We start from the raw sequence: 25,889 nt of genomic DNA on the forward strand, positions 1-25,889 counted from the left end.
CTGAGCCTGGTGATATCATCCTGACTGTTGCTATGACTGACACTGTCTCAGCTTTCATTCTACTCCTGGGAGCTCACTACGGCATCTGTGCTCCATAGACCTACTGTATCCCCGGCTCCTTCACTCCTTTCACTATATTGCACTCCTATTTGTAATGCATTTACTTTCAGCTGATATGCATATTTATGTGAATTTTATGGGCTAATGTTCTTTTGTGTGAGTCATTAATATTTCTCAGTTAACCATCTCTTCATATGAGCTTCTTGAGAGCACTTGCTATGTGTAAGAGCAAACTTAGCTAGGCACGTGATCAGAAAAGCCTGCCCAGATTTTATTTATGAGGGATCAACTAGAAAACCCTTCTTTTGAAGCTCTTTCTAAAATGTGTTCTTTCTTGCCTTAGAAAGAGTTCATTGCACATACTTGACTCTTTGATAAGTTGGGGGTCTTACAAGATGTTAGTCCCTGTTGCTTTTTTTTTTTTTAAATTGAGGTTTGTAGTTTTTTTTTATTTTATAAATTTTTTTTTTTTTTTTTGCGGTACACGGGCCTCTCACTGTTGTGGCCTCTCCTGTTGTGGCGCACAGGCATGTGGGATCCTCCCAGAACGGGGCGCAAACCCGTGTCCCCTGCATCAGCAGGCGGACTCTCAACCATTGCGCCACCAGGGAAGCCCAGACAATATCAGGTTTTAATAACAGATCATATAGTTCATTGGTACCTGTTTACCAAGTGTCAAACTTTCAGCTAATTTATTTTAAAAAAAGAAAAAAAGATTGGTGTTCTGGTGTTGCAGTTGTTTCTAAATGTCCCTTTAACAGCTTTATTGAGCCATAATTCACATGCTATACAATTTACCCATTTAAAATGTACAGTGCAATGTTTTTTTAGTATATTCACAGAGTTGTGCAATCATCGAAGCAATTTCAGAACATTTTCATCACCCGGAAAGAAACCATGCACCTGTTAGCAGTCACTGCCCATTCTTCTTGCCCCTGACCGTAGGCAACCACTAATCTACTTCCTATCTTTATACCTTTGCCTATTCTGGACATCTGCAAGCGTTTTCAATGTTTATGGAGTCACAGTGTTATTAGAGCCATCAAGCAAATAGTTAATTGCCAGTGATTTTTATACATATTTGCTATGAAGAATAGTCATATTTTCAACATGTCAGTTTTTTTCTGTTGGTTCCTAGAATGTGATGTCACTTAATTGATTAAAAAATATATACGTGTGTGTATATATGCACACACACATATACACAAACACATGTGTGTGTATACATACAGCTGACCCTGAACAACACAGGTTTAAACTGCTCAGGTCCACTTATATGCAGGTTTTTTCCAATAAATACAGTGCCTGTATTTTCATTTTACAGATATTTAAATTAACTAAGTGTGGGGAAAACTTTGTGTTCCATTAGAGATCACAATATGTGGAATCAAAAGAGCTAGTATCCAAACTCAGCTTCTTGCCCTTGGGTGAGTCATTTATCAATTTCTTCATTTTTGAGGCAGAAATAGCAAAATTCGGATTTTCGACTGTGTGGGAAGTCGCTTCCCCTAACCCCTACGTTGTTCAAGTGTCTACCATATGTACGTATATGTGTAGACTCTGTATGTGTATATATGTATAATCATTAAATACATATATATATTTAGTCATTCACGGATGGGTCTAGTTTCCCAGCAGAAGTATAGTTTACAGATTGAGTTATTTTTGTTTTGTAATCAGGAAAACAATTTTGTTTCTAATATAAAAAGCACACCATGTTTGCTGGGAGAATTTTAAATCATATCCAGATGTGAATGCCTCCTAAAACACCAGAGATAACCACTGTTAACAGTTTTCCCAAATGTTTTGCATTGTATGCTGACATACAAATCTTAATTTTATTTAATCAAAATAGGATTATGTTATACATTTTATTCTGCATCTGCCTTTATTTATTTTGCATCTTGCCTTTTTTACTTAATTTTTGCACATTTTCCCCATCTGTCTTTGTAGACCTGTCAGAATTATTTTATGGCTATATAGTCTTCTGTATCTGGGTGGATGATAACTGATTTAATCAGTCGGCTCTTGTTACTCCAGGACCCTTTAACAAAGGAATTTGGACTTTGGGTAGTCATATAAATGGAAAAAACTGTCACGTGTCACACCTGTGTTTGTTTGGCTGACTCAACTCCTGTCTGGGAGTGTGGCCACCGGGCCAGTGTCCAGTTTGTTCACTAGCTGACATGTAGGTAGCAACAGGTTATGGGGAGAGAGCACACAGAAGACTGTTTTCCTTTGGTGCCAAACTGCTGCTTCTCATGCAAGATGTAGAAATAAAATTATTTACTTTGAATTGTTTCTTGAAATGACTCTGGCCCACCTGGAAAGCATTTGCAGAACAGCTGTGTTCTGCGAAGTTTAAGGAAAGCAGTCTCCACGTTTGTTTCGTGACTAACCTCTTTTTCACAGACACGAACTGCAGAAGGTACTTAAAATTAGACTTTCTAAATTAATTTGGTTTTGGTTAATTGGAATATTTGTTCATCTAATAGAGTAAGTTGGGTAACACTAGTGACAGCTGAAGGTCTTTTAATGTTTGGCAGAAACAGGACACTTAAAAATATGTAGTTTAAAACTTCTTGGGACTTCCTGGTGGCTCAGTGGTTAAGAATCTGCTTGCCAATGCAGGAGACACGGGTTTGAGCCCTGGTCCGGGAAGATCCCACATGCCACGGAGAAGCTAAGCCCGTGTGCCACGACTACTGAGCCTGAGCTCTAGAGCCCGTGAGCCACAACTACTGACGCCCATGCGCCTAGAGCCCGTGCTCCGCAACAAGGGAAGCCACCGCAATGAGAAGCCTGCGCATCGCAACGAAGAGTAGCCCCGACTCGACGTAACTAAAGAAAGCCCGTGCGCAGCAACAAAGACTCAACACAGCCAAAAATTAATTAATTGATTAATTTAATTTAATTAAAAATTAAGCAAAAAACTTCCTAAAGCGTGAAGTATACACCTAAAGCAGCGCTGCCGAAATGTCCGTGTAAAGCACAGATTGCGGTACTGCAGGTCTGAGGGGCTGAGGGTGTGTGTTTCTAACAAGCTCCTCCTGGGTGCTGCTGTGCCCACCTGTGCTTTGAGTGGCAGGAACTGGGAGTTTTATCCCTTTCCAGGTTTTGGTAATTCTTCCTATTGGCTTGGGACTTTTTTTTTTTAACTCACACGTCCCTCTTTCAGAGTTTGGATTATGATCGCTGTATCAATGACCCTTACCTGGAGGTTTTGGAGACCATGGATAATAAGGTGAGTCCTTTATTGATCTCTTGGGACCAAGTAGGTCTTAGGACAGCTTCTTTTTCTGTTCTAAATAGTCAAGTAAATTTCTTTACCCCTTGGCCTCTTAACCCTTTTCATGAGATATCTGCATTTATTACTTAGTCGTTCAACCTGCCAACCAGAGTGCCCGCTGTCAGTGCTCCTGGCCCGGCCTTTAGCGTTCTTCAGTCTTGCTTTGTAAAGCACCTGCCACCCCAGACATCATCACCGTGCTTGCTGTCCATATGGAATTTAGTCTAAAACTGGTTGGCTGAGATGTATTCCCTCCCTGCTGTCATCATAAGCCTGCAATAAACGGATCATTTCTTTCCTTTGTGAACAGAAAGGTCGCAGGTATGAGGCGGTGAAGTGGATGATGGTGTTTGCCATTGGAGTCTGCACAGGGCTGGTGAGCAGGCGGGGCGTGGGGAGACGATGGGCCAAGGGGCGGAGGGGGTCAGAGGGCAAGCTCCAGCCGGCGAATAAGTTGTTCGTTTTTATAACAGAGACTGCCTTACCCCCCCCCACTCCTTTTTTTAAGATCAGAATCCTGACACTTTTTCATACGTCTCTTGCCACGCAACTCTGATGCCCTTTAAAGCACGCAAAGGCTTTTTGAAACTGCGTTTGGAAAGAGCGGAGCAGGCCCTCACACACGTCTGTACTGTTCCTCTCCAAGCACCAGTGGTCTTCCTTGGTCTCCGATCTTTTTTACCATCCTTTTCCCTCTGTGCTTTAACTCTCCTTCTGACAACTTAGCTGCACCCCTTTCTTTTGTGCTTGGAGGGGCCGTGGCGCCAGGCTCAGGTGGGACCCTCCTGTAGCCACAGTGATTAAGGAAAGGCTGTTCACGTGTGGCCTGTTGGTAACATTGGTGCAGGTGACCAGCGAGAACAGGCAGTGGGGGGAAGGGGCGGTGCCTCAAGGGGAGTGCCTGTGACAGCGGGGAGACCTGGGTGACCGCCCACGTGCTCTTCACAGGTGGGTCTCTTCGTGGACTTCTTTGTACGGCTCTTCACCCAGCTCAAGTTCGGAGTGGTGCAGGCGTGTATCCTTTTCACGGGTCTTGGTGTTTCCGGACGTCAGCAGTTGCTGACTCTGCTTTCCTGTCTAGAAGTGAGTTTAACAGCAGACGTGATCTTTGAAGAGCTACGTATTAGCCACTTGGGTTTGAGGTTTTTCATTATCATCGAAGGACATGAGAGGAAGACTTTAATAGAAAGGTGCTCATGTTCATGGTTAGTAAGACCTGAAGCACAGATGCCTATTTTCCCTGATCGATCTATGAATTCATTGTAGTTCCAATGGAAATTCCAGTAGATTGTTGCTGGAACTCGAAAAGTCTCTTCCTAAATTTGTGTGGAATAGTAAAGAGCCCAAAGTAGCTGAGACAGTTTTGAACAACAGACAGGGGAATAGCCATACTAAATGTCAAGACATATAATTTAAGATACAGTCATTGAAACAGTATCATATTGGTGCGGGAATACCCAATTAGACCAGTGGGAAATAATAGAGAAGCAGAAACTGGCCCACACACATATAGAGATGTGGTGACTGACAGAGTTAGTGTTATAAATTAGGAAGGATGGATTAGTTAATAAAAGATGTTGGGACATCAGTTATCCACCTGGAAAAATACAAAATTAGATTCTTTGTACTATAAATTAATTCCAGATGGACTGAAGATGTCAATAGGTGAAACAAAACTTGAAGAGACGATGTAATGTTGAGAGTACAGAATAATTTCTAAGGACTCCAGGAGGCACAGAGTGAAGGGGAAAAGATCAATAAACTTGACCACATCAAAGTAAATATTCTATTTATACACACACAAAAAAACCCCAAACAACAATAAAACACCATAACTAAAAAACAAGTTTACAGCCTAGGAGAGGTTGTTCCCGTGCATTTAAGAGACAAATAATTAGTATCCAGAATAGAGGGAGAACTGCAGCTCAGTAAGAAAGAAGTCCAAACAGCCCAATAGAAAAGCAAGCAAAGGATGTGAACAGGCAATTCTCAGAAGAGGAAAATTAGCCGATAAATAAACCTGTGGAAAAGTGCTCACCTCACCACCAGCAGGGAAATGAAAATCAAATACATAGGAAGGTGCACCTTCCTAACTCCTGAGTTTCTGTTCTAAATGTGGCCCTCAGACATGCACAGAGATGTTCATTGCAGCTCTGTGATGGCAAAGGATTGAAATCCCACCAAATGGGAGAGTGGGAAAATTGATGTTCACATGATATAGTTTTATGTAGAAGTCAAAGTAAATGAACCAGAGCTTTTCCATCAACATGACTAATTCTCAGAAAGCCTTGAGGGAGAGGAAAAAGGCAGCTGTAGAATGTGCATCAAGTGCAATGCCATCGTTTTAATTTTAGAAGCACCTAGAACAATGTGGATGCACATGGAAACTTGCAGGGGAGGATGCGCAAGAGTTTCAGCTTAGTGGTTTCTTCCAGGAGAGAGGGAGGGAAACAGAAAGGGTTTTGTTGTTGTCGTCGTTGTTTTTAATGGTATCTAATGTTTTCATTTAAAAAAAATACCTGGAGCAAATGTGGCATAACACTGAGATTTGTCAAGGCATGGGCTGTGGGAGTACAGGTGTCTGTACCTTACCTCTCATAATGTTTGAAGTATTTCATAGTTTAAAAATGGTTCCTAACGTAGGAGACATCTCAGGCAGTTGTGTTTTTTTTTAAGTTTATATACGGAGAACAGGAGGGTGTGCAGTAAGCAGCCACCGTGCTTCAGAAGAGGAGAAGCTGCCTCACTTCAAGTGACGGTAGGACCGCCCCAGCTAGCGGGCACGGTTTCCTTAACCCCATGTCTGTAGCGGTGGAGGAGTGCAGCCAGAAAGGCTGCCTCGCCCTGTCCCTCCTTGAACTCTTGGGTTTCAACTTGACTTTCGTCTTCTTCGCGAGCCTTCTTGTCCTAATTGAGGTGAGGTGGTGGGGTGTCGCCTTTTTGCTCATGAGGTTTTGCTCTCATTTTCTCCATCTCCATTTTCGAAATGTCAAGAAACTGATTTAGACTTCGAATATAGATTCCCGTAGAAAAAGTGGTCTCTCGTTCACTTAGAGATGTTTTCTGAAAGTGGTTTCAGCCTCTGGTGAGATTAAAGAGGAACAATCTAGATGAGAAGGTTGGTTTTCGACCTTGGTAGCACGTTAGAAATAACCTGGGGAACGGTAAAAATGACTTTAAATAACTTTAAAGTACTTCAAACTTAAATGCTTTAAACTTCAAAAGACTTTAAAAGTGACTGATACCCAGCTTAGACGAATGAGGTAAGACTCTCCGGTAGTGAAGGAGGGCATCGATTGTTGAAAGGCCCCCCAGGTGATGCTGAATCACCAGGAACTTGCTAGAAATGCATCAGACCTACTGAGTCAGAAGCCCGGGGGGCAGGGGCAGCCTCTGGTTTCACAGGCCCATGGGGGGCAGGGGGGTGGGTGCTGCTCTGGTGAAGAGGGTCAGTTCGCCCTCTTTGGTGAGGCTGTCCAGGGTGAACCGTAGACCCAGTGGAGTCTGAGTTTCTGGGTGTACCTGCTCTCCCCATCAGCCAGTGGCAGCGGGTTCTGGGATACCCGAGATCAAATGCTATCTGAATGGTGTGAAGGTGCCCGGAATCGTGCGTCTCCGGACCCTGCTCTGCAAAGTCTTTGGAGTGCTGTTCAGTGTGGCTGGAGGTAAGGAGGGTCTTTTCTGACCTTTATCCTTGAAGCGTTCAGGGGACGAAGATGACAAGAAGCATCACGTGTGTACACTGAGTAGGTTCGGATTTGAAGGCCCCGGCCTCAAACAGGTTTCTGCACTGTTTGTTGATGGGTTATTTTTTAAATACAGATGCTCTGAATTAGTTACCATTCAGAGATATCTGACCAGCACACCACTGAGTCTTGAAGTAGAATGAATGTCTAATTGGTTTGTGGAGTTGGCTTTTAGCAAAGTCAGCAAGTTTTTGTGCCAGATAATAAATATTTTATACTTCGTGGGCCAAGAGGCAAGAAAAGAAGCTATTAGGTAGGTGCTTAAACTTACATGACCGCTTAAAATGTATCCATGTGAGAATGTAAAGACCATTCTGAGCTCTCTCAGGCTGTATAAAAACAGGCAGCAAGGCCGTCTTGGCCCACAGGCTATGGTTTGCTGACCCCCGATGAAGAATTTCAAGATTATTTTCTCCTGTTTGATGGGAATTTGACTCACCCTTTCTCTTACAAAGTCATAGGATCATCTTTGTTTTATAGTTGTCAAGAGAAAGGTCTATGTAACAAAGGTCTCCTGACCCAGACCGTTCTGTGCTCACTGATGGCCTCCCCCTTTTCCACCTGTTCCAGGGCTCTTCGTGGGGAAGGAAGGCCCCATGATCCACAGTGGAGCAGTGGTAGGGGCTGGCCTCCCGCAGGTAAGGGTTGATGGTCTGCGGGGGCGGGTTACCCCTGCGAGTGGGCCTCCTGCACAGGGGCGTGTCTGTGGTTGAATTTGGAAAAAATCCATCGGGAGCATCCCAACACGGCTTCGGAATCTGCTGTCCCTTTGGGTTGACGAGAAAACGATATGGTCTGACTCCCAGGAGAGCAGGTAGCTGGTACCTCGAGGCTTTGACGAGGCCCTGCTGAGTCCTAGGAGCAGGAATGGGACAGAGAGAAAGTCTGTTCAAATGAAAGTCACCCGGTGCTCCCACAGCCTTTGCCGAGCACGTCCACGCAGGGTGGCTTTGTGGAGCGTCTCGGGAGAGGCTGGAAGCCTTGGCTGAGATGGTCTCAGGCGCAGGTCTATGCTGATTCCTTTGGAAGCAAGGCGGGAGTAGCAGCTGCTGTTCATTAGCGTTAGGTGCTGTCCGGGCCAGACTCTCATATACTGGCTCCTTTAAAGCCACCTCAAGGGTGGAGTTGCCCTTATCATCTTCTTTCTGAGATGAGGAGCTGAGGCTTAGGGAGGCCAAGGAGCTCGCTCAGGACCCCAGGCTCCCGTGCTCACGGGCTGGTCCACGTGGAGAAGTCTCAGTTCCCTATGAACTGTCGCTTACGGACGTTTACGTCTCATGTTCTAAGGGGAGGGAGTTGCTGTGCGGCGGCCTGAGATTTTGTCGAGCAGGTTACGAGTTGGCCCCCTTGGCCCTTCCTCGGTGACTCTGCCCCATGACGTCTGCAGCAGCTTTCAGTTCCGCCTAACCCTTTGCTCAGCAATTTCCCCTTTTCCTATTGGACTCGCTATGTACAAAATGCAGTTTCTGAGGGACCTAGAAATTGGGGGGCAGGAAAAGCAGTTCCTCCCCAAAGCCGCCTCTCTTCCCATCTGCTGCCCCGGACTCCTTCTCGCAGTCCCTGCCCAGGCACGCTCAGGCTACAGGGACTCCCCGGCGCTGTGGATGCCTGCAGCTTCGGGCCCCTCTCTGACTTTGTTTTCTCTTGTTCTAGTTTCAGAGCCTCTCTTTACGGAAGATCCAGTTTAACTTCCCCTATTTTCGAAGTGACAGGTATGGAAAGGTTGGAAATTGGGGTGTTTTTTGGAAAAAACAAGCCGTTCATTTACTGCCACTGAGACCCTACAGTTGCTCTAGTCCGGCTCACACTCTCCCCTGCTGGGCGGGCTGCGTGCAGAACCCGACCATCCAGAAGGAGGTGGGCTTTGAATTATTCTTCTGAAGATTAGGAGCACAAGGGCCAAGCAGGCATCATGGCTTCCATTTTGTCGTAACGTAGGGCCTCTAGAAGCATCTCAGACAACGAAGAATGTGGTCCAAGATCGAACATACGACCAGGGAAGTCCACAGGCATATTATCAAGGATGGAGTTTATTTGCTTGGTCAGCCGCGTCTCGGGTTTGGAAGGCTGCTTCTGGGCACTCTTCAGCCCGTGGGATTTGCGTGTGTTACTGACCTGCACACCTGGCAAGGCCCTTGCAGTCAGGGGCCCAGGGGCCGGATTGCGGTCCGCCTTCTCGCCTCAGCGTTCCTGCCGGTCACTGTCACCTGCCCCTCTGCTCACAGCCACACTTGTACGTTTTCTCTGGTGCTGAGCTTTCTGGAAGGAAGGTCTGATGAGCCAGTGGCTCAGCGGTGCCACCAGAACCCTCCAGCCTGCCTCCTGAGAATCCATGTTGAGAGTCAACGGACGTCAGGGAGTCCCCCCACCTGGCGGAGCTCCTCTGGGGAGAGCGTTTGGCTCATAGGTGAACTGCTTTGGCTGCCGAGTTGCCTCCCCAGAGACCTGCCCTTCATGAGCCCTGACTGTTCGTGGGTCTCGAGATGTTAAAATGTCAGTGCATAAGGAAGTGAAAACTTGCCTTTCGCAGCCTGAGGGCTGTTTCTCAGATAAACCGTCTCTCTTTTCTGTCCTCAGAGACAAGCGGGATTTCGTATCAGCAGGGGCGGCCGCTGGAGTCGCTGCAGCTTTCGGGGCCCCCATTGGGGGTACCTTGTTCAGTCTGGAGGAGGGCTCGTCCTTCTGGAACCAAGGGCTCACGTGGAAAGTGGTGAGGAAGACCTTCCCCTGAGCTTAACCACACCCCCCAGATTTAAACTGGACACCTCTTACCCGTTACATTTACCAGTAGTTTTTTTTTTCCTCTTTTACTGTTTACCAGAGTCATACTTTAAATACAGTTACAGATGTCTGGAGCAGAAAAGGTATACCATGCAAACACTAACCAAAATAAGGCTGGTGTAGTAGTTTCTTAACGTTAAAGGAGACTTTGAGACAAGGGGAATTACCAAAGTGAATGAGGGACGTTTCACGGTGATAAAAGGCTCGATTTAATCGATAGTTTTAGTTAACCTGTGCTTCTGATGAGACCAAGAGAGTTGACGTTACTGGAAACTCCTTTGCTCTAGACACCCATAACCTCCAAACTGTGGACTTTTCTGTACTTCCCATATTAGCACTCTTCCCATCCTTAGTCAAGCTGCTGCTCTTCTCTCCTGACGAACCATCCGACCCGATAGGTGAGACCGGCTGTGGTCCTGATGTGAACCCCCGTCTCCTGCCTCAGGGGAGCACGTTCTTCCTCTGGTGTTTACTGTTCCTTTTTTGGCACAGGGTCTGGTGCATAGTAGGCTGTAAATGAATAGTCCTTCACAAAAGGCTGAATGAAAACTCCTAATAGCCTGATTTCCAACTTCTCACACTTGTGGTGTATCTACTGCCGTGGTCACCAGGGCCCTGTGTCCAGACCTGGAGTTGGCCGGTCTCTGTGCGGAGCAGGAGGTTGGTGGGGACACGTCTGGGAGGAGGCAGGACCTGTCGCTATCGAGTGTTCTTGTTTTTTCACCTATCCCCTAGCTCTTTTGCTCCATGTCTGCCACCTTCACCCTCAACTTCTTCCGTTCTGGGATTCAGTTTGGAAGTTGGGGTTCCTTCCAGCTCCCTGGATTGCTGAACTTTGGCGAGTTTAAGGTACGTTTTGTCCTTGCCCCCCAAATTTCTTTCTTGACCCGTGAAAATTGCTCTTAAGTGCCAGAGAGAAGCTGTCAGAAGGGTAGGTGCGTCCCTGCCCCTGTCGTCTCCCGCATGCCCTGTGCTCAGTGTGGGCGGGATTCCAGCACTGCTTTGGCTCTCGTAGGGAGAAGGCAGGATCGCTTCTCGTCTCTGTCTTTTTCTGCTCCTGTCCCTTCCTGTTCTCATGGGCACTCTGGTTTTTCTCTCTCCCTCCCTTGCCCCTTCTCTCAGTGCTCTGACTCTGATAAAAAATGTCATCTCTGGACAGCTATGGACTTGGGTTTCTTCGTCGTGATGGGGGTCGTTGGGGGCCTCCTGGGAGCCACATTCAACTGTCTGAACAAGAGACTTGCGAAGTACCGTATGCGAAACGTGCACCCGAAACCTAAGCTCGTCAGGTACCCACGCAGTCACCTCCCCTCCTGCCGTGGCCCCCAGGCCCTGTGTAGACCAGGCCATCTCTCCCGGGGAATGGACCCCACTTCCCACACCAGCTTTCATGTCATGTCTAAGACTGAAAATGGAAACCTGTTTGTCAGATGGGCCAAAAGACTGAGGCTGAGCTTAACTTATATCAGAGCCACTGGCTCACTCCCAGCCTCTCTGGACTTGGCCGCCAGGACGCATGGCAAAGTCAGTATTGGCCCTGCGAGGGGTGCACTCTCACTAGACTCTCGCCCCAGGACTTAAAACGGAAGGCCGTTCATTCCTCGGAGAGAGATGATGTGGCCGCAGCAGCCCACGTTACTGGCTGCCCACTTTTTACGTGGAAATTGCTGGAATGCAGCGAGTCACTGATAAATTCTGCTCACGTGCTAACAGCAGGGGCTGCTGTGCGTGCTCTTGGGGGAAAGGAGGGCTGGAGGTAGGCAGTTTTTGAGGTCCCAGGACCAGGTGACTTTTTATCCACAGTAACGGCTGCGCTTTGCCTCCTAGAGTCTTGGAGAGCCTCTTGGTGTCTCTGGTGACCACCGTGGTGGTGTTTGTGGCCTCCATGGTGTTAGGAGAATGCCGACAGATGTCTTCCGCAAGTCAAGTTGGTAATGACTCCTTCGCACTCCAGGTAACCCTGGTGCACCTGCTACCTTTGTCCTACACACGCGAAACAGAAGAATCCGGAAATGTATGGCTTGCCTCAGTTTAGAGCTAATAGACGTGTTGGGTTCATTGTTCCACACCTGATTCAGATTGCCCGGGGTGGGGCGGGCGTTGTAGTAGTCTTGTACCTAAGAGAGGATGTGCACCAAACTTTCTCTTTCTCACTTTTGTGAACAGTCCTGGCTCTCATAGAGGGAACTCCTCTCCCTCTCTCTCCCCACCCGTCCCCCTCCCTCCTTCCTTCCCTCCCTCTCTCTCTTTGTTGAACAAAACTAATTGGAAACAGACGTTCAGGATGCTGACTGTCTGCTTCTCCTCCGAGCCTCAGTTTACTCTTTGACCCCCCCCACCCCTGAAAGGTGCACGCCAGCCTCACCCTCGGGATGTAAGAGGCACCCCTCAGACGGGAGAAAGGAGTGCCTGCCTCAGGGCACACGGTGGTCCTGGCTCGTCCTGCATCTTCTAGTTTTTCTGGGTTTAGGCCATTTACTGGCATGCCTCCTCTTTGCATTTCTCCTTTTCCTTTCCTAGGAGTATGTGATGTTTTCTAGCACCTTTCCCCGAAAGAGCCGGTTGAGTGAGGTAGGCATTGGAGCTTACTGTACCCTGTGTTTTTCAGTCCAGTCCGGTGGGTCTGAGAGCCGGTCTCTAGGGTGGAGGCTGGAGGTTCTCTAAGTACATGTCTTGTTGCCTCCGGGGAGCCACTCGAGTCCCTCTGAGCCCCTTTGGGCTTTTGTCTTGAGTGGCTGCCTCTTCCTTGTCCCCAGGAACAGTCAGTGAACGGCTAGAATGTACTAGGTCAGAGGTCAGAGGTCAGCAAACTGCGGTCCATGGTTTTTACATTTTTAAAGCATTGGGGGAAAAAAAAAAAAGAAGGACGTGTGACAGAGACTGTATGTGACCTGCACAGCCTAAAATATTAACTGTCTGGCTCTTCACAGGAAATGTTTGTTGATCCCTGTTACTGGCTATTCCCCAAGGCCACCTCTTACAAGACCAATGTTTTCCAAAGTGTGTTCTAAGGAACATTGATACACGTGATTCAAGAGCAAACAAATGGAAAAGGATTCTGTGGTCAGATGGGTTAACCAGAGCTGAGTAGGTTTCTTTAATACAGGATTTCTCAGGGCCTTTAAAGTTCCAGTAAGTGTTAGGAATGTTTGGAATGTTCGTAGTGTGCCAGGTGTTCTACTAAGCACTGTACATACATGACCTCATTTAGTCCTTACCATTGCCACGTTGGCTAGTATTGTCCCCATTTTACAGATGAAAAAACTGAGGCAAACTGAGGCCTTGCCCGAGATCACCCAGCTAGTAATATATAGCATGAGGTGGGTATTATTCCCATTTCATAGATGAGGAAACGGAAGCTTCACAAAATTAAAGACCTTTCCCAAGGTCACTAGAGGGTGGCAGTGTGAGAGTCAAATCCACCTGATCATGGAGCCTGTTCTCTGCTTTTCACAGATACACCGATTTCCAGCAAGTGCTGTGATACTTCTGTATGCGTTTGACCACAGGACTCTTTCCAGAGCACCTTCAGGACTAGGTTCCTCCAGGCATAGTTTGGGAAACACTGCATGTGCTGGTGATTAAGCTGTCGCCTCAGCTTGTCCCCCCTTCACTGTTCCGCACACGCGTCTCCTTTGCCAGCTCCTCCCTGCCAGGTTCTGCTGATAGGGGGCGCTCTCCTGTCTCCTACAGCAGCCTTCATCCGGCCGTGTTGCCCAGCCAGGTCCACCTGGTAGGGTTATACAAACCCATCACCTGGTATTGTTACAGGGTCCACATAAGGGCATCTTTACAGTGTCATTAATATCGATAGAATGGAATCCAGGAAAAGTCTGCTTAGTTAACTTTGCAGGAAGCACTCTTTAATTGTTTGCCCAGTGAGAGGTGTGAGGTCTGCCCCCTGTGCTCCTTGTACATCGCCAACCAGAAAACAGATACCCTCGCCCTATAACGAGTCCAGCAGTGCCCGGAGCTCATCTGCTCACACAAAACGGTGAAGAGAATGAGAGGGCTGGGATGTGGAGAAGTAATCTCTCCTCCCAGCTTGGGTTTTGTGCAGCCAGGAGCGCGGTGTCTGCATCGGGCCTCATGTACATGGGTTTTCTTCTGCAGCAAACTCGGGTGGAGGCTTTTTCCATTTGGGACAAAGTTGGGGCGTTAGGTCAGGCCGTGCCCTGGACTCTCCTCCGCAGACGCCTGTCCACTCCCGGCCACTTGTCGGTCCCCTGCCTCGTCCTCCACCATCCATGGTGCTCTGGGGCCAGGCTTCCCGCAGTACCACTGACAAAATTAGCCCTGGGAGAGGAGGCAGAGCCAGACCATGGTGAACCCTAAGTGTAGTTACGTTTTTGTTATGAATGTGCATGAACGGGGCCCTCCTCCTGATTCTTTCTTTCTCAAAACGCAAGGAATACACCGTATCACGGTTGGCTGCTCTTGGGGATCGATCTTTTTTCTGCTGCCTGTTTAATTTACGGGTAAAGCTTGCAAACCAGACTCTTTCGACCTCGCTGGAGACATCCCACTTGAAGTCTCAGATGCCCTCCTCAGGGGCCCTTATTTGACTTTCTGATTCCTTTTTCTTAGGTCACATCAGAAGAAGTGAATTCCAGCATCAAGACCTTTTTTTGTCCCAATGAGACCTACAATGACATGGCCACACTCTTTTTCAACTCCCAGGAGTCTGGCATCCTTCAGCTTTTCCACCAGGATAGTGAGTATCCGGGAGGGCGGGGTTTGGGGCAGGAAACAAATGGTTACTCCTCTGTGAGACAGAGCCAGGCTTGCCCTTCATTCTAAGCGAGAACAGGGCTTTTCGTTGGTAATGCCAACCCAGACAAAATTGGGGTGTTTGCCTCCGGTGCTGGAGGTGAACCGGTCAGGGTGCAGAAGGACCTGGTGGGAGCCAACGCAGTCTGGTGGGCCTTGGCAGGCATCTTAGCGGGACTCAGGTCGGTCTGTTCTGGCTTTGCAGGTACTTTTAGCCCCATCACTTTGGCGTTGTTCTTCGTCCTCTATTTCGTGCTTGCGTGTTGGACTTACGGCATTTCTGTTCCAAGCGGCCTTTTTGTGCCTTCCCTGCTATGTGGAGCTGCTTTTGGACGTTTAGTTGCCAACGTTCTCAAAAGGTACCGCGTGTGTGTGTGTGTGCGCATGCGCCTGAGCGTGCACTTGAGTACGTATGCACAAGTGTGCAAATCATAACTCCCTCCCGCACCCCCAGTGTGATTCTAAGGCGTGTTCTTGGTTTCTTTCTTCCCCAGCTACATTGGATTGGGCCATATCTATTCGGGAACCTTTGCCCTGATTGGCGCTGCGGCTTTCTTGGGCGGGGTCGTCCGTATGAGCATCAGTCTCACGGTCATCCTGATTGAGTCCACCAGCGAGATCACGTACGGCCTCCCCATCATGGTCACCCTGATGGTGAGCACGCCCCCCGTCCAGGCCTCCTTCAGGTTCGGGGCCACGTTCCCCCACAGCAGCCTCTTTTCAAGTCTTTGCTTTGTGTTTCAGGTGGCCAAATGGACAGGGGACTTTTTCAATAAGGGCATTTATGACATCCACGTGGGCCTGCGAGGCGTGCCGCTTCTAGAATGGGAGACGGAGGTGGAAATGGACAAGTAAGGCCAGAATTTCTCATCATGTCCTAGTTCCAGAATTTACAGACTTTAGGGCCCAGGAATGTTTGTATTAGGTAGGAAACGGTAATTCAGATTCTTGGGTTGGAAGAAGGTAAGTAACAACAGCAAGGTCCTTCCAACAGCAAGCACGTCTGTACCCAAGTGTGTTCGGGATGGTGGAGCGGCCCTGTGCAGCTGGGGACTGGGGCGGGCAGGGCCGCTTCGGGGATGGTTCGGCCGCTGTGGCATTCCGGTTAAATAGGAAGTGTTATGATTGAGTGTTTAAATTCAGGCTCCAAGCCCTGTGAGTGAGAACTAGCTGCCTCGTGTGTGCCCAGCGAGGTGTCGTCCTATCAGCAGTGATTCCTCTGGGCATAATCACCAGCTTATCCATCAGCCGACAGATAGTTCAGGCCTCCCGTCTCTGGGATCGTGCAAGGTGCTTAAAGTCTAACGTAGGGGTCAGCCAACTTCTGGAAAGGGCCAGATAGTAAATATTTGCAGGCCATGTGCTCTCTGTCCTGCCGCTTTAGTGTAGAAGCAGCCACAGACAACATGTAAACGAGCGAGCGTGACCAGATTGGACCTGTGGGTGACGGTTGCCATCCCTGGTCTAAAGGGACGCCCAGACATTGTAATTCCAGTATAATTAGCAGTTCGGTGGTGATACTGGCATGTGCCATGGGGTGCTGAGGAGCGATGGCCAAACCCCTGAGCAACTGGATGAGGTTTGTGGAGGGCGGACATTCATATTGAGCTGAGGGTCTTGGCCCACACATCTGACAGAGCAAGGAAGGGCATTCCAGGCACAGGGAACAGCATGTGCGAAGGGGACGGAACACACCAAGGAACGGGTGTGTTCCAGGAACTGCTAGAGATGGTTCAGAAAAGGGGCCCAGGTGGTCCAGGCAGTGCAGGAGAGGCAGCGCAGCTCCATCATGGCTTGCTCTCGGTGCCGTGGACTCTGTCGTGAGTGCGGACCGCTTCCCTCCTTCCCCCAGACTGCGAGCCAGTGACATCATGGAGCCCAACCTGACCTATGTCTACCCGCACACCCGCATCCAGTCTCTGGTCAGCATCCTGCGCACCACTGTCCACCACGCCTTCCCAGTGGTCACGGAGAACCGGGGCAATGAGAAGGAGTTCATGAAGGGCAACCAGCTCATCAGTAACAACATCAAATACAAGGTAAAGGAAACGGCCCCGGAGGAGAGGTGGGCGATGGACAAGTGGTTCCCTGCTGCCCACAGTGATGCCGTGCTTGTCACACCCCGTAGATGGGGTGGCCCCGGTTGGCTCTTGTGAAAGTCAGCACTCTTTTCATTGCACGCGACAGTGAGTGTGGACTGGACAGTGAGTATAGACTACGCAGTGAGTAAGGACTGTGTTAGGCCGTCAGGACGTGTGTTCATTCCCACTGCAGCAAGCACGTGGATAGATTGTTGTTTTAAACATCAGTCTTGAGTATTCGGTGCAGGTTGTATCGGGGAGGGTTCTGAGTTGCCAACAATGGACTTTGACCTACTTAAGAAAGAAAAAAGTCCATTGGGAACTGCAGGATGGACAGGAAAGCTGAGGCACCAGGAGCAGTGCACTCTGGGCGAGCAGGTGGCTGGTGGCCCCTCTGCAGGTACGAGGAGGCACCTGCGCTGAGGGAGAGTCCCACTGCCTCACTTGCGTCATGTGCCCACCCTTGGCTTCGGAGGCTGGGGGGCACGTCAGTTGATAGGACCGCCAAGACGTGACGTAGGAGCATTGAGATGCTGTCCCCAGATCAAAGGAGGAGGGGTGTTGGGCCGGCAAAAACCTTGGGCTCCAACAGGCTCCTTTGAATCACAAGCCCCTGAGCCGCTGTGAAGGTTTCTTGCAGTTCGGCATAGGCCTGTGCTTTTGACCCGCACTGTCACCCACATCCTCACCTGAGTGGGTGCTGGCGCGCCCGCGCTAGCTGGCCGTCGTCACCGCCCCTCCCGCCCACAGAAGTGCAGCATCCTCACCCGCGCCGGTGAGCAGCGCAGACGGAGCCAGTCCATGAAGTCCTACCCATCCAGCGAGCTGCGGAACGTGTGCGACGAGCACGTGACCTCCGAGGACCCGGGCGAGAAGGAGGACCTCCTGCAGCAGATGCTCGAGCGGAGGTGAGGGAGCGTGGCCGCCTGCGGGGCCGTCAGCCCCTCGCCCGCCCGCCGGGGCTGTCCGGGGGGCTTGGGGGAGGGGGTCGGGGACGTGGACGGGAAGTGATCCTGCTGAGGGTGTCCTAGGCAGCGTCTGGTTTCTGTATAACAGATACACTCCCTACCCCAACCTATACCCTGACCAGTCCCCAAGCGAAGACTGGACCATGGAGGAGCGCTTCCGCCCACTGACCTTCCACGGCCTGATCCTGCGCTCGCAGCTCGTCACCCTGCTTGTCCGAGGAGTTTGTTATTCTGAAAACCAGTCGGTGAGTCTCCTTTCTTGTCCCCACCAGGATTCTGGAAGGCACGAGGGTGGCAGGAGCACAGTCCGTGCACCTGCCGTCCAGTGGTGTGTGTGGCCGCGTGGCCCCGCTGCAGGCAGGGTCCCTGCGCTGAGCCCGAGCAGAGCTGTGAGTTGCCCTCCGGCGCCTCTTCCCGTAGTTCCTCCCCCGGGGCTGAGTGTCCTTCTGGCCGGTGCGCTCTTAATATAGTTTCTGCCTTTAATGTCTGCCGTGAATGAACTTTGTTACATGTGTCATCCAGAGAAATACCCTTCTTCTCATCGATTCCCCTGTAGTTTTCTTTTTTCTCTTTGTTTTTTGTCGAGATAGCAGGCATGGGTGGGCTGTGTTCAAAGTGGTCCCTATAGCGACCTGGGACACACTTGACCCCTTCAGATGGAGCCTGAAAAAGTCACCCAGAGGACTAGTTTCCAAACTGACTCTCCTGCTTTGGGTCTTGCCTGTGGGCAGCCAGCTGAGGTCACTCGTGGTCTCACTGGCCTGCAGAAGAGAAGCTCTCATGGGCAGGACAGAAAAGGTCATGGGTGGAGAGGCTCAGACTTGGGGGTGTGGCCTGTGGGGAGGCCCAGCCCTGCTGGAATGGGGGAAAGGTCACGTGTGGAGCACAGGGGACAGGGAATTTGGAGGCATGAAGTGGGCCAGACTACACAGGGCCTGCACACAGGAGCCGCCAGAGCTGGCCCGAGTCAGCGGTGGACGGGGAGGGCTGTGTGCAGAGGGGAGTTAAGGGGAGGAGAGCGGGGCAGGGCAGTGACTAGCACCTGTGCTTCCTGTGCCCCGCTCGAGAGCTGGTAGTGGCGGCCCAGCTGCCTGCTGACGGTCAGCAGCAGTGAGAGCTGAGGGAAAGTCCAGAAGACTCAGAATGCAGGAGGAGTCGCGAGGCTCCCGTGTGAGTCTCCTGTGGCTGCCATTTCCAGTCGCCGCAAACTGGGTGACTTCAAACAACAGCAGGGTATCCTTTCAGAGTTCTCAGGCCACAGGACAAGACGCAGGTGTCGGCAGGGCCGTGCTTCCTCCGGAGGCGCCTTCCTCGTTTGTGGTGGGCGCCAGCGGTCCTCGGCCTGCCTCGATTGGAGGCTCCCCACTCACGTCTGCCTCCTCGTCACCCACTCTCTCCCTGTGTGTCCTCTCCTCTCTCATAAGGACAGCAGTCATTGGGTTTAGAGCCCACCCTACTCCAATATGACCTCATCTTAACTTGGTTCCATCCACAAAGGCCTTGTTTCCAATGAGGCCACGTTCACAGGTACCAGGCGTTGGACGTATCTTTTGGGGTGACACAAGTCACCCCACACAGCTACTATTAGTTAGCACTTTTCTCGAGAATAGCTCAGGTCTGCTTTACAGATGAAAGGGAAGTTCAGAGAGATTAGGGGACTGGCCCAGGGAGACACAGCTGGGAATTCGCGGAGAGCTGGCTGTGCAGCACCTGCTCTGGCCCCGCCCCGCCCCCCTCTCAGACGCAGAGGGAGGGGGTCTCTAAAGGTGACCCTGCCAGTTGCCGCGTTCGGTGCGAGGACTGTCTCGGTTGGGGTTGCAGAGCGCCAGCCAGCCGCGCCTCTCCTACGCTGAGATGGCCGAGGATTACCCGCGGTACCCTGACATCCACGACCTGGACCTGACCCTGCTGAACCCGCGCATGATCGTGGTGAGACGGGCTTCCCTTGGGGACGGGGCCAGGCACGGAGGCCGAGGGCCTGTCTTGCGTGGACCGCTGCTCGTCTGCACGGTTGGCATCTGATCCTGGCCGGGCAGGACAGGCCACAGGTCCCCTGTGTTGTCTCCTCTGCAGGACGTCACCCCGTACATGAACCCGGCGCCCTTCACTGTTTCCCCCAACACCCACGTCTCCCAAGTTTTCAACCTGTTCAGAACGATGGGCCTGCGGCACTTGCCCGTGGTGAATGCGGTGGGAGAGGTGAGCGTAAGGGCACGTAAGTGCGCGTGTGCCTGCGGCCGCATCTTCTAGAAGGGACCCTCTAAGGGCAGTGCTGCCGGGGAGGCGGGGCCTCTCACCCAGGAAGGAGCAGCAGAATCCCGCAGGGAGGCTTCTCAGACCCGACCTGCTCTGTGGCTCCCCACCGGGGGTGAGGGGCCCAGGGGTGGAGAGGGAGACTGCGGTAGCTTCGGGAACCTTCCCCTTTGCCTCCGGGGTGTTTCTTCTACGCCGTCTCCTGTGTGGCCGGCAGATGTCGCCAGCGTCTCACCGGTCTTCCCTCTGAGGCCCAGAAGCGCTTAGGGCCTTGTCTGTCCTGAAACCTTCCTCTTCACCCTTGACCTGATGGCGCCTTCTTGAGGAGGGGGTCAGTTCCCCCCGTTATGGGAATTTGTAGCAGTAAATGAGGGAGTTTCAGACAAAATACTTGGAGAGTTTTGAAAAGTAAAATACCTAGTAATTATTGCTACAGATTTTCCCATTGTTTTCTCTTTCTTAGAACTCCATTGTTTTTCTTATTCCACAAACATTGGTGTTTGTAGGAAAATATGAAAATATAGATAGGCAGGAAAAAGAAATGCCAAACCCTGATCTCTGTAGAGGCAGCCATGTTAACTTTTCAAAGTATATCTTGTTTTTTCCTCTGTGTCTAGACATAGAGGTTTTATATGTCAAGGTTTAGTGAAGATGTTAATACTATTTATCCTGTTTAATACCTTAATTTTTCAGTTAATCTATAGGAAATGACTTTCCACAGCAGAGAGTGTTCACTTGGGATACTTTGACAGCTCGGGAGCATTCCGTCGCGTGGCAGTCCGGTCTCTCATTCAGTTGTCCTCTGTTGTGCAATATCTAGTCAAATTTCACCATTAACGGTCACCTGTTTGAGGCTTTCGGTGGGTGTCGCCTCGTTGCCCTCCAGGAAGTGACGCCCCTCCAAAGTGAGGGTCACAGCAGGCCCTCCGACGGCACGGCGTGTCCTTACACGGATTTAGTGGCAGGGAGTCAAATCGTGTTCCTTGAAACACAGCCGCGCTGACAGTTCTAACGCAGTTTATGGTGTGGGACACCCACCTCAGTGACAGCTGTGAGTCACTGCGATGGCTGTGGAAAATACCCGTTTGGGGAAGACTCTGGTTCTCTGGACTCTCATGCTCTGCTGTGCGTCTGTCACTGGCTTGGCGGAGGAGGCCGGGTGTTCCCCACACAAAGCAGTTCTGTGGTTCTCTGGGTACCAGCTGGGCGTCCTAAACTCAGCTCGGCCCTGGTGCTGTCTGCTGGGGGTGGCGTCGGGTCCCTCGGATTGAGGGCTCGGCCCCACAAGACTGTTCATCACATCCGCCTTCCCCCCCACTTCAGTTGTCAACGGAAAGTCCAGGTTGTCACCTGTGCTCCTGACTGACTGGCTGTAAATAGGAGGTTCCCATGACCCCCTGCTCACAGAACTCCGGAAAACAGTTACTTATATCCTTTTATAATAAACGATAATTTAGTAACCCCGGAACGGCCGGATGGAGGAGATACACCGGGCAAGGGATGTGGGATGGGGAAGGGGTGCCCAGCTCTGCATCCTCTCTGGTACCACCTAGCACCTTACGTGTTCACCAGCCTGGACGTTCTCCAGACCCTGTAGCTCAGGGATTTTAATAGAGGCTTCATGACATAGGCATGATTGATTACATCATTGGCCATTGGTGCTCGATTCAACCTCCAGCCCTCCCCTCCCACAGCGAGGGGGTGGTGGGAATGAAAGTTCCAATCTTCTAGTCACACACTTGGTTCCCTGGGAAACCAGCCTCCATCCTTAAAGGGCTTTCTAAAAGTTACTTCATTAACATAAACGCTGGGGTGGTTGAAAGGGGCTTGTTAGGAATAATAAGGCACCCTTATTACTCATCACTTAGCAAGTGCCAAGAGTTTTGAGAGCTTTGTGCCAGGAGCTAGGACAAAGTCCAAATATGTGTTACTATAAATCCCAGGTGGCTCTGAAAGATGGTATTTCTGCGCTGGAGCAGGGGTCACCGCCGCTCAGAAGCCTTGCCTGGGCTCTGCGTCTTGCACAGGCACACCAAGCAGGCTGCGTGTGCTGGCTGAGAAGCTAGAGAGCGTGGGCCCTGTTTAAAAAGACATTCACCTTCAGATTCTAGCCGGCCCAACTAAAACCGTTGGGAGCTGAATTCATCCCACTGGCCTCCAGCTTGCGATCGCGAGTTGTGTCTTTATCTCATTCCCATCTAGAAATTAGGTGGCCTTTTTTTTAAAAATAAATTTATTTATTTATTTATTTTTGGGTGTGTTGGGTCTTCGTTTCTGTGAGAGGGCTTTCTGTAGTGGCGGCGAGCCGGGGCCACTCTTCATCACGGTGCGCGGGGCCTCTCACTGTCGCGGCCTCTCTTGTTGCGGAGCACAAGCTCCAGACGCGCAGGCTCAGTAGTTGTGACTCACAGGCTTAGCTGCTCCGTGGCATGTGGGATCTTCCCAGACCAGGGCTCGAACCCGTGTCCCCTGCATTGGCAGGCGGACTCTCAACCACTGGGCCACCAGAGAAGCCCTAGGTGGCCTTTGAAATGAGTGTCTTGATCACGTTGTCAGGCCTGTCCCCGTCCTTCCAGGACCTGATTCTGGCCCTGCCGTTTATGGAGACGGGCCAGGCAAGCTCTGTCCACTCCTGTCCCTCATGTTCTCGTCCCAGTGGGGTTCACTCTGCAGGTGACTTGGGTCTGTTTTTGCTTCGTCCTAGATCGTTGGGGTCATCACACGGCACAACCTGACACGTGAGTTTCTGCAGGCACGGCTGCGGCAGCACTACCAGACCCTATGACGGCCCAGCTCGGCCTCGCCGCCACGTGCCAGCCCGTCCTCTCCAGGAGCTGCAGCTCGGGCTCCGCCGCCATGGCTGGCCAGGAAGATTCCCAGTCGCCCGCTGGCTTGGAAAGCCTGCAATCATCGAACACTTCGCCGTCAGAGCTCCTGGGGGTGGTGTCAAGCCATCAGGGTCTGGACTTGTGTGACCTCAGCCAGTGTCTTCCCGTTTCCTGCCCCCTGCGCGCCCCCATCCAGTGCTGGCACAGGCCCCAGCCCCTCCTCCCCACTAGCACCAGGACCAGAAGGGAAGTCAGGCCTCACCCACTGGCGGGGGCGCTCGGAGCAGGTTCCCCACCACCTCTTTGCTCCTTTCCTAGGGAACCCAGCTGTTGCCTTAAACCATCATGGGAGGGACCTTGACCGAGGCAAACACTGGGTGGAATGCCAGTTGCAGAATTCAGTCAATTACTAAATTGAGGAATTGGGCCCTGAGGAAACTACGCCTGTTTCAGGGAGGCCCACCTTCACTGGGACTCTTAAGTTGACATCTTGAGCAGTTCATTTTGAGGGAGGTTCTGCTTCTGGGTGTGAGCTGGTGCTCTGGTCTCGCTGCTGTGCTGTGAGTCTAGAGCCCTAGAAGCACAAAGCATTCAAACCCCGCTAATAGTTCCTGAACAGTAACTCTGACAGTAGGGTTAGATTCACATCTGCCCTAGGTTTCAGCATTTCAGCTTCCTCTCCATTTTCCAAATTACCCGTGGTCTCCGAGTGCCACGTTTTTACCCTGGTCCTTTTCTTCTCCATGGAATTACTAAACTTTCCTTAGGTTTTACCTGGATCTTCCTGGTGAAGCAACCCCAGCGCAGAGGATCTTGGCATCACCCCTAAAAGCAGGGCACCCCTAGATAAAACTGCTTCACTTGACTCTGGGCAATGGTGCAGTTCAGAAGATGGAAAGGAGTGAATCCTGAGCCAGGTCCACTCACAGGTACACGACGTGGCTTAAAAAGCCAGAGTGTGACAGTACAGCAGATGTTTATTCGAGGAAGAGGGTGTCTGCCCTTCGCGAGCACTTCTCACTGGCCTCCTGCTGGCCATCCGCAGCCTACCGAGCGGCTCAGCAGTGGAAACTTCAGGAGGGGTTAACAGCGGGGAGAGGGAGGTGGCTCCTGCCAGCACGTGCCCCGGGGTTTTAACATCAAGCAGAGGAAGCCTCCCTCCCTTTCAGTGACTTAGTTTCCCTTTGGGCTGGTTGGTCCTCTCTGAACAGGCACCCAAAGGCATTTGCGCTTACTTTCCTCTTGTGCTCTCTACACGTTTAGCAACATCTTAGGCCCATCGTGCAACCATGTGGCAGATGTGCTCTGAGGGTCAAGGTGGCATTCATTTGCATTACGTTAGTTGTTTGTTTGTTTGTTTTTTAATCATGGAATTTGCCTGAGGATGTCAGTGCCAGGCCTCAGCAACACAGTTCTCTCCCCTCAGCCTCCCGACTTCTGTTGCCGCCTTTAAGCCTGGGGAGTGGGTGTCCGCCCGGCTTTGCTGGCTCAGGTCTTGTGCTCCACGCACTCTAGGGAACAACTCCACCTACGCCGGGGGGCTGTGTCAGCATCATTGCCAATGACTCTGGCCCCTCCATTCCTCCATTTTCTTAATCTCTTTGACCAAGATTACTTCGACCTATAAAATTTTCAACTTCCTTGGGTGCACTTGACTTATGAAACACAGATGAAACTCCCAGTAAGTAGTTCGGGAACTCACAAGGACCAAAGGGCAAGCCCTTCTAAATGTGATTGCGTTCAACCAGCTGCCGGTATTTTAAGGTAGCATTCGGAACTTGACCGCGTTATTTCTTCCTTTTATTGAGAAGGAAACCAATGCCCAAGTCAGGCGAGTGGCATGACCGCCCATACCAGGAACCTGCTTTCCTCTTCCCTCTCCTTTCCTCTCCTGAAATTGGTAGCACTGAGGTCCTGCTTGAGGATCTCCCACCTCCAGAGGGCGGGGTCGCAGGCTGCTGGCTTCCTGAACACCCTGGGTGAGTGGTGTCGGGATTTATGCCTCCTGCACAGCACGTCGTGTTTAAGGCACCAGATATTTTGTTCCCTTCAGTGTAGCCCAGAGATAGACGGCAGAGAGCAAACGCCTCCCTCCCCCAGAACGGACTGGACGGCCACCAAGGAGGACCCAAACCCAGCCCCTCTGGGAAGGCACGTTATTTCCTGTCCTCTCCTGGTATCTTGCCCTTTCCAGACAAGCCCAGAGACAAGCGGGGCTCCACTTGTAACAAAATAACTGTAAGCCTCCCTCCTTTGATTTCTGTTAGTTAGAAATCTGCATCTCAACATCCCGCGTGTTGCCAGCCTGATCACCTCCCAGTGAACCTGGCACCTGGATAAACAGAAACCCTCAGGGGCTGGGGCTGGGGTTGGCTAGAGATGGTTTCCTGTTTCCCTGGCCGAGGTGATGGGGGAGGGGGCCAAGAGTCCCCACCCGACTGGGGGACCTTTGTGCTCTGGGGGACGATTTGCTTGTGACCTTGTTTAACTAACAGTTCCGGACAGGAATGGACACTTGTATACTTGACCCAGCTGACCATATGACATTTCTGATGCAAAATTACGCACTGACACGGCCCTGAGGGGGCAAGAAAGCCTCCGGAAAGGCCAGCAGCGCCCTCCCAGGCCTCCTGCAGTGTTGATGTGCAGTATTGCCCCACGGCTCGTGGACCTTGGTCACTTCAACAGTAGCAGCTTCCTTTCTGTTTGCACTGTTTGTTTATGTGGTAATGTTAGCTAATTCTACTGTGTATATAAATTGTATTTTTTTTTAATTTGTAAAATTCTATTCTTATTTGAACTCTTGGAACTTGGAAGTTCTCACTGTAACTGTAACATGTCAGAATAAAACGTCTTCATCTCCATCATCCTCTTGTCTCCACCGTGCACTTTCTTTAGAGTGGTACATACTTGGTTTTCATTTCACTCCCTCTCTCTCTCTAATACGTAAAAGTTGCACAGCTGGGGAAGGGGTTTATAGTCTCAGGTCTTTTTCTGTAGCTCTCCCAGCAGGACTCTTCATCCGCAGGGGGCCACTCACCACCTTAGTATAAGAACCAGTTTAGTCCTGAGGACCTTAGCAAAAACCACCGGTGTCCCCGTCTCCTGTTCCC

General features: G+C 50.7%; 1 protein-coding gene across 5 annotated transcripts in view; it reads left to right on the plus strand.

The window, feature by feature from the left end:
• Positions 1–25,645, plus strand: part of CLCN6 (chloride voltage-gated channel 6) — a 28,608-nt gene extending 2,963 nt beyond the window's left edge. For 2 of the 5 annotated variants that reach the window (XM_067720689.1, XM_067720705.1), the window contains exons 3-24: positions 3,239–3,304; positions 3,660–3,725; positions 4,298–4,364; positions 6,159–6,265; positions 6,888–7,014; positions 7,666–7,733; positions 8,749–8,807; positions 9,673–9,805; positions 10,612–10,725; positions 10,999–11,165; positions 11,704–11,830; positions 12,397–12,447; positions 14,464–14,590; positions 14,852–15,005; positions 15,141–15,300; positions 15,391–15,497; positions 16,499–16,685; positions 17,478–17,635; positions 17,784–17,940; positions 19,517–19,624; positions 19,769–19,894; positions 22,653–25,645. In XM_067720689.1, coding sequence (XP_067576790.1) covers positions 3,239–3,304; positions 3,660–3,725; positions 4,298–4,364; positions 6,159–6,265; positions 6,888–7,014; positions 7,666–7,733; positions 8,749–8,807; positions 9,673–9,805; positions 10,612–10,725; positions 10,999–11,165; positions 11,704–11,830; positions 12,397–12,447; positions 14,464–14,590; positions 14,852–15,005; positions 15,141–15,300; positions 15,391–15,497; positions 16,499–16,685; positions 17,478–17,635; positions 17,784–17,940; positions 19,517–19,624; positions 19,769–19,894; positions 22,653–22,733 — 2,517 coding nt within the window. In that variant the 3' untranslated portion in view covers positions 22,734–25,645. Of the gene's footprint in view, positions 1–3,238; positions 3,305–3,659; positions 3,726–4,297; positions 4,365–6,158; positions 6,266–6,887; positions 7,015–7,665; positions 7,734–8,748; positions 8,808–9,672; positions 9,806–10,611; positions 10,726–10,998; positions 11,166–11,703; positions 11,831–12,396; positions 12,448–14,463; positions 14,591–14,851; positions 15,006–15,140; positions 15,301–15,390; positions 15,498–16,498; positions 16,686–17,477; positions 17,636–17,758; positions 17,941–19,516; positions 19,625–19,768; positions 19,895–22,652 lie in introns of those variants that run through there. The other 3 variants (XM_067720696.1, XR_010939295.1, XM_067720718.1) reach the window with 3 other exon arrangements.
• The last annotated feature ends 244 nt before the right edge of the window (positions 25,646–25,889 follow it).

Source organism: Pseudorca crassidens, chromosome 2, assembly GCF_039906515.1.
Source record: "Pseudorca crassidens isolate mPseCra1 chromosome 2, mPseCra1.hap1, whole genome shotgun sequence".
Taxonomy (NCBI): domain Eukaryota; kingdom Metazoa; phylum Chordata; class Mammalia; order Artiodactyla; family Delphinidae; genus Pseudorca; species Pseudorca crassidens.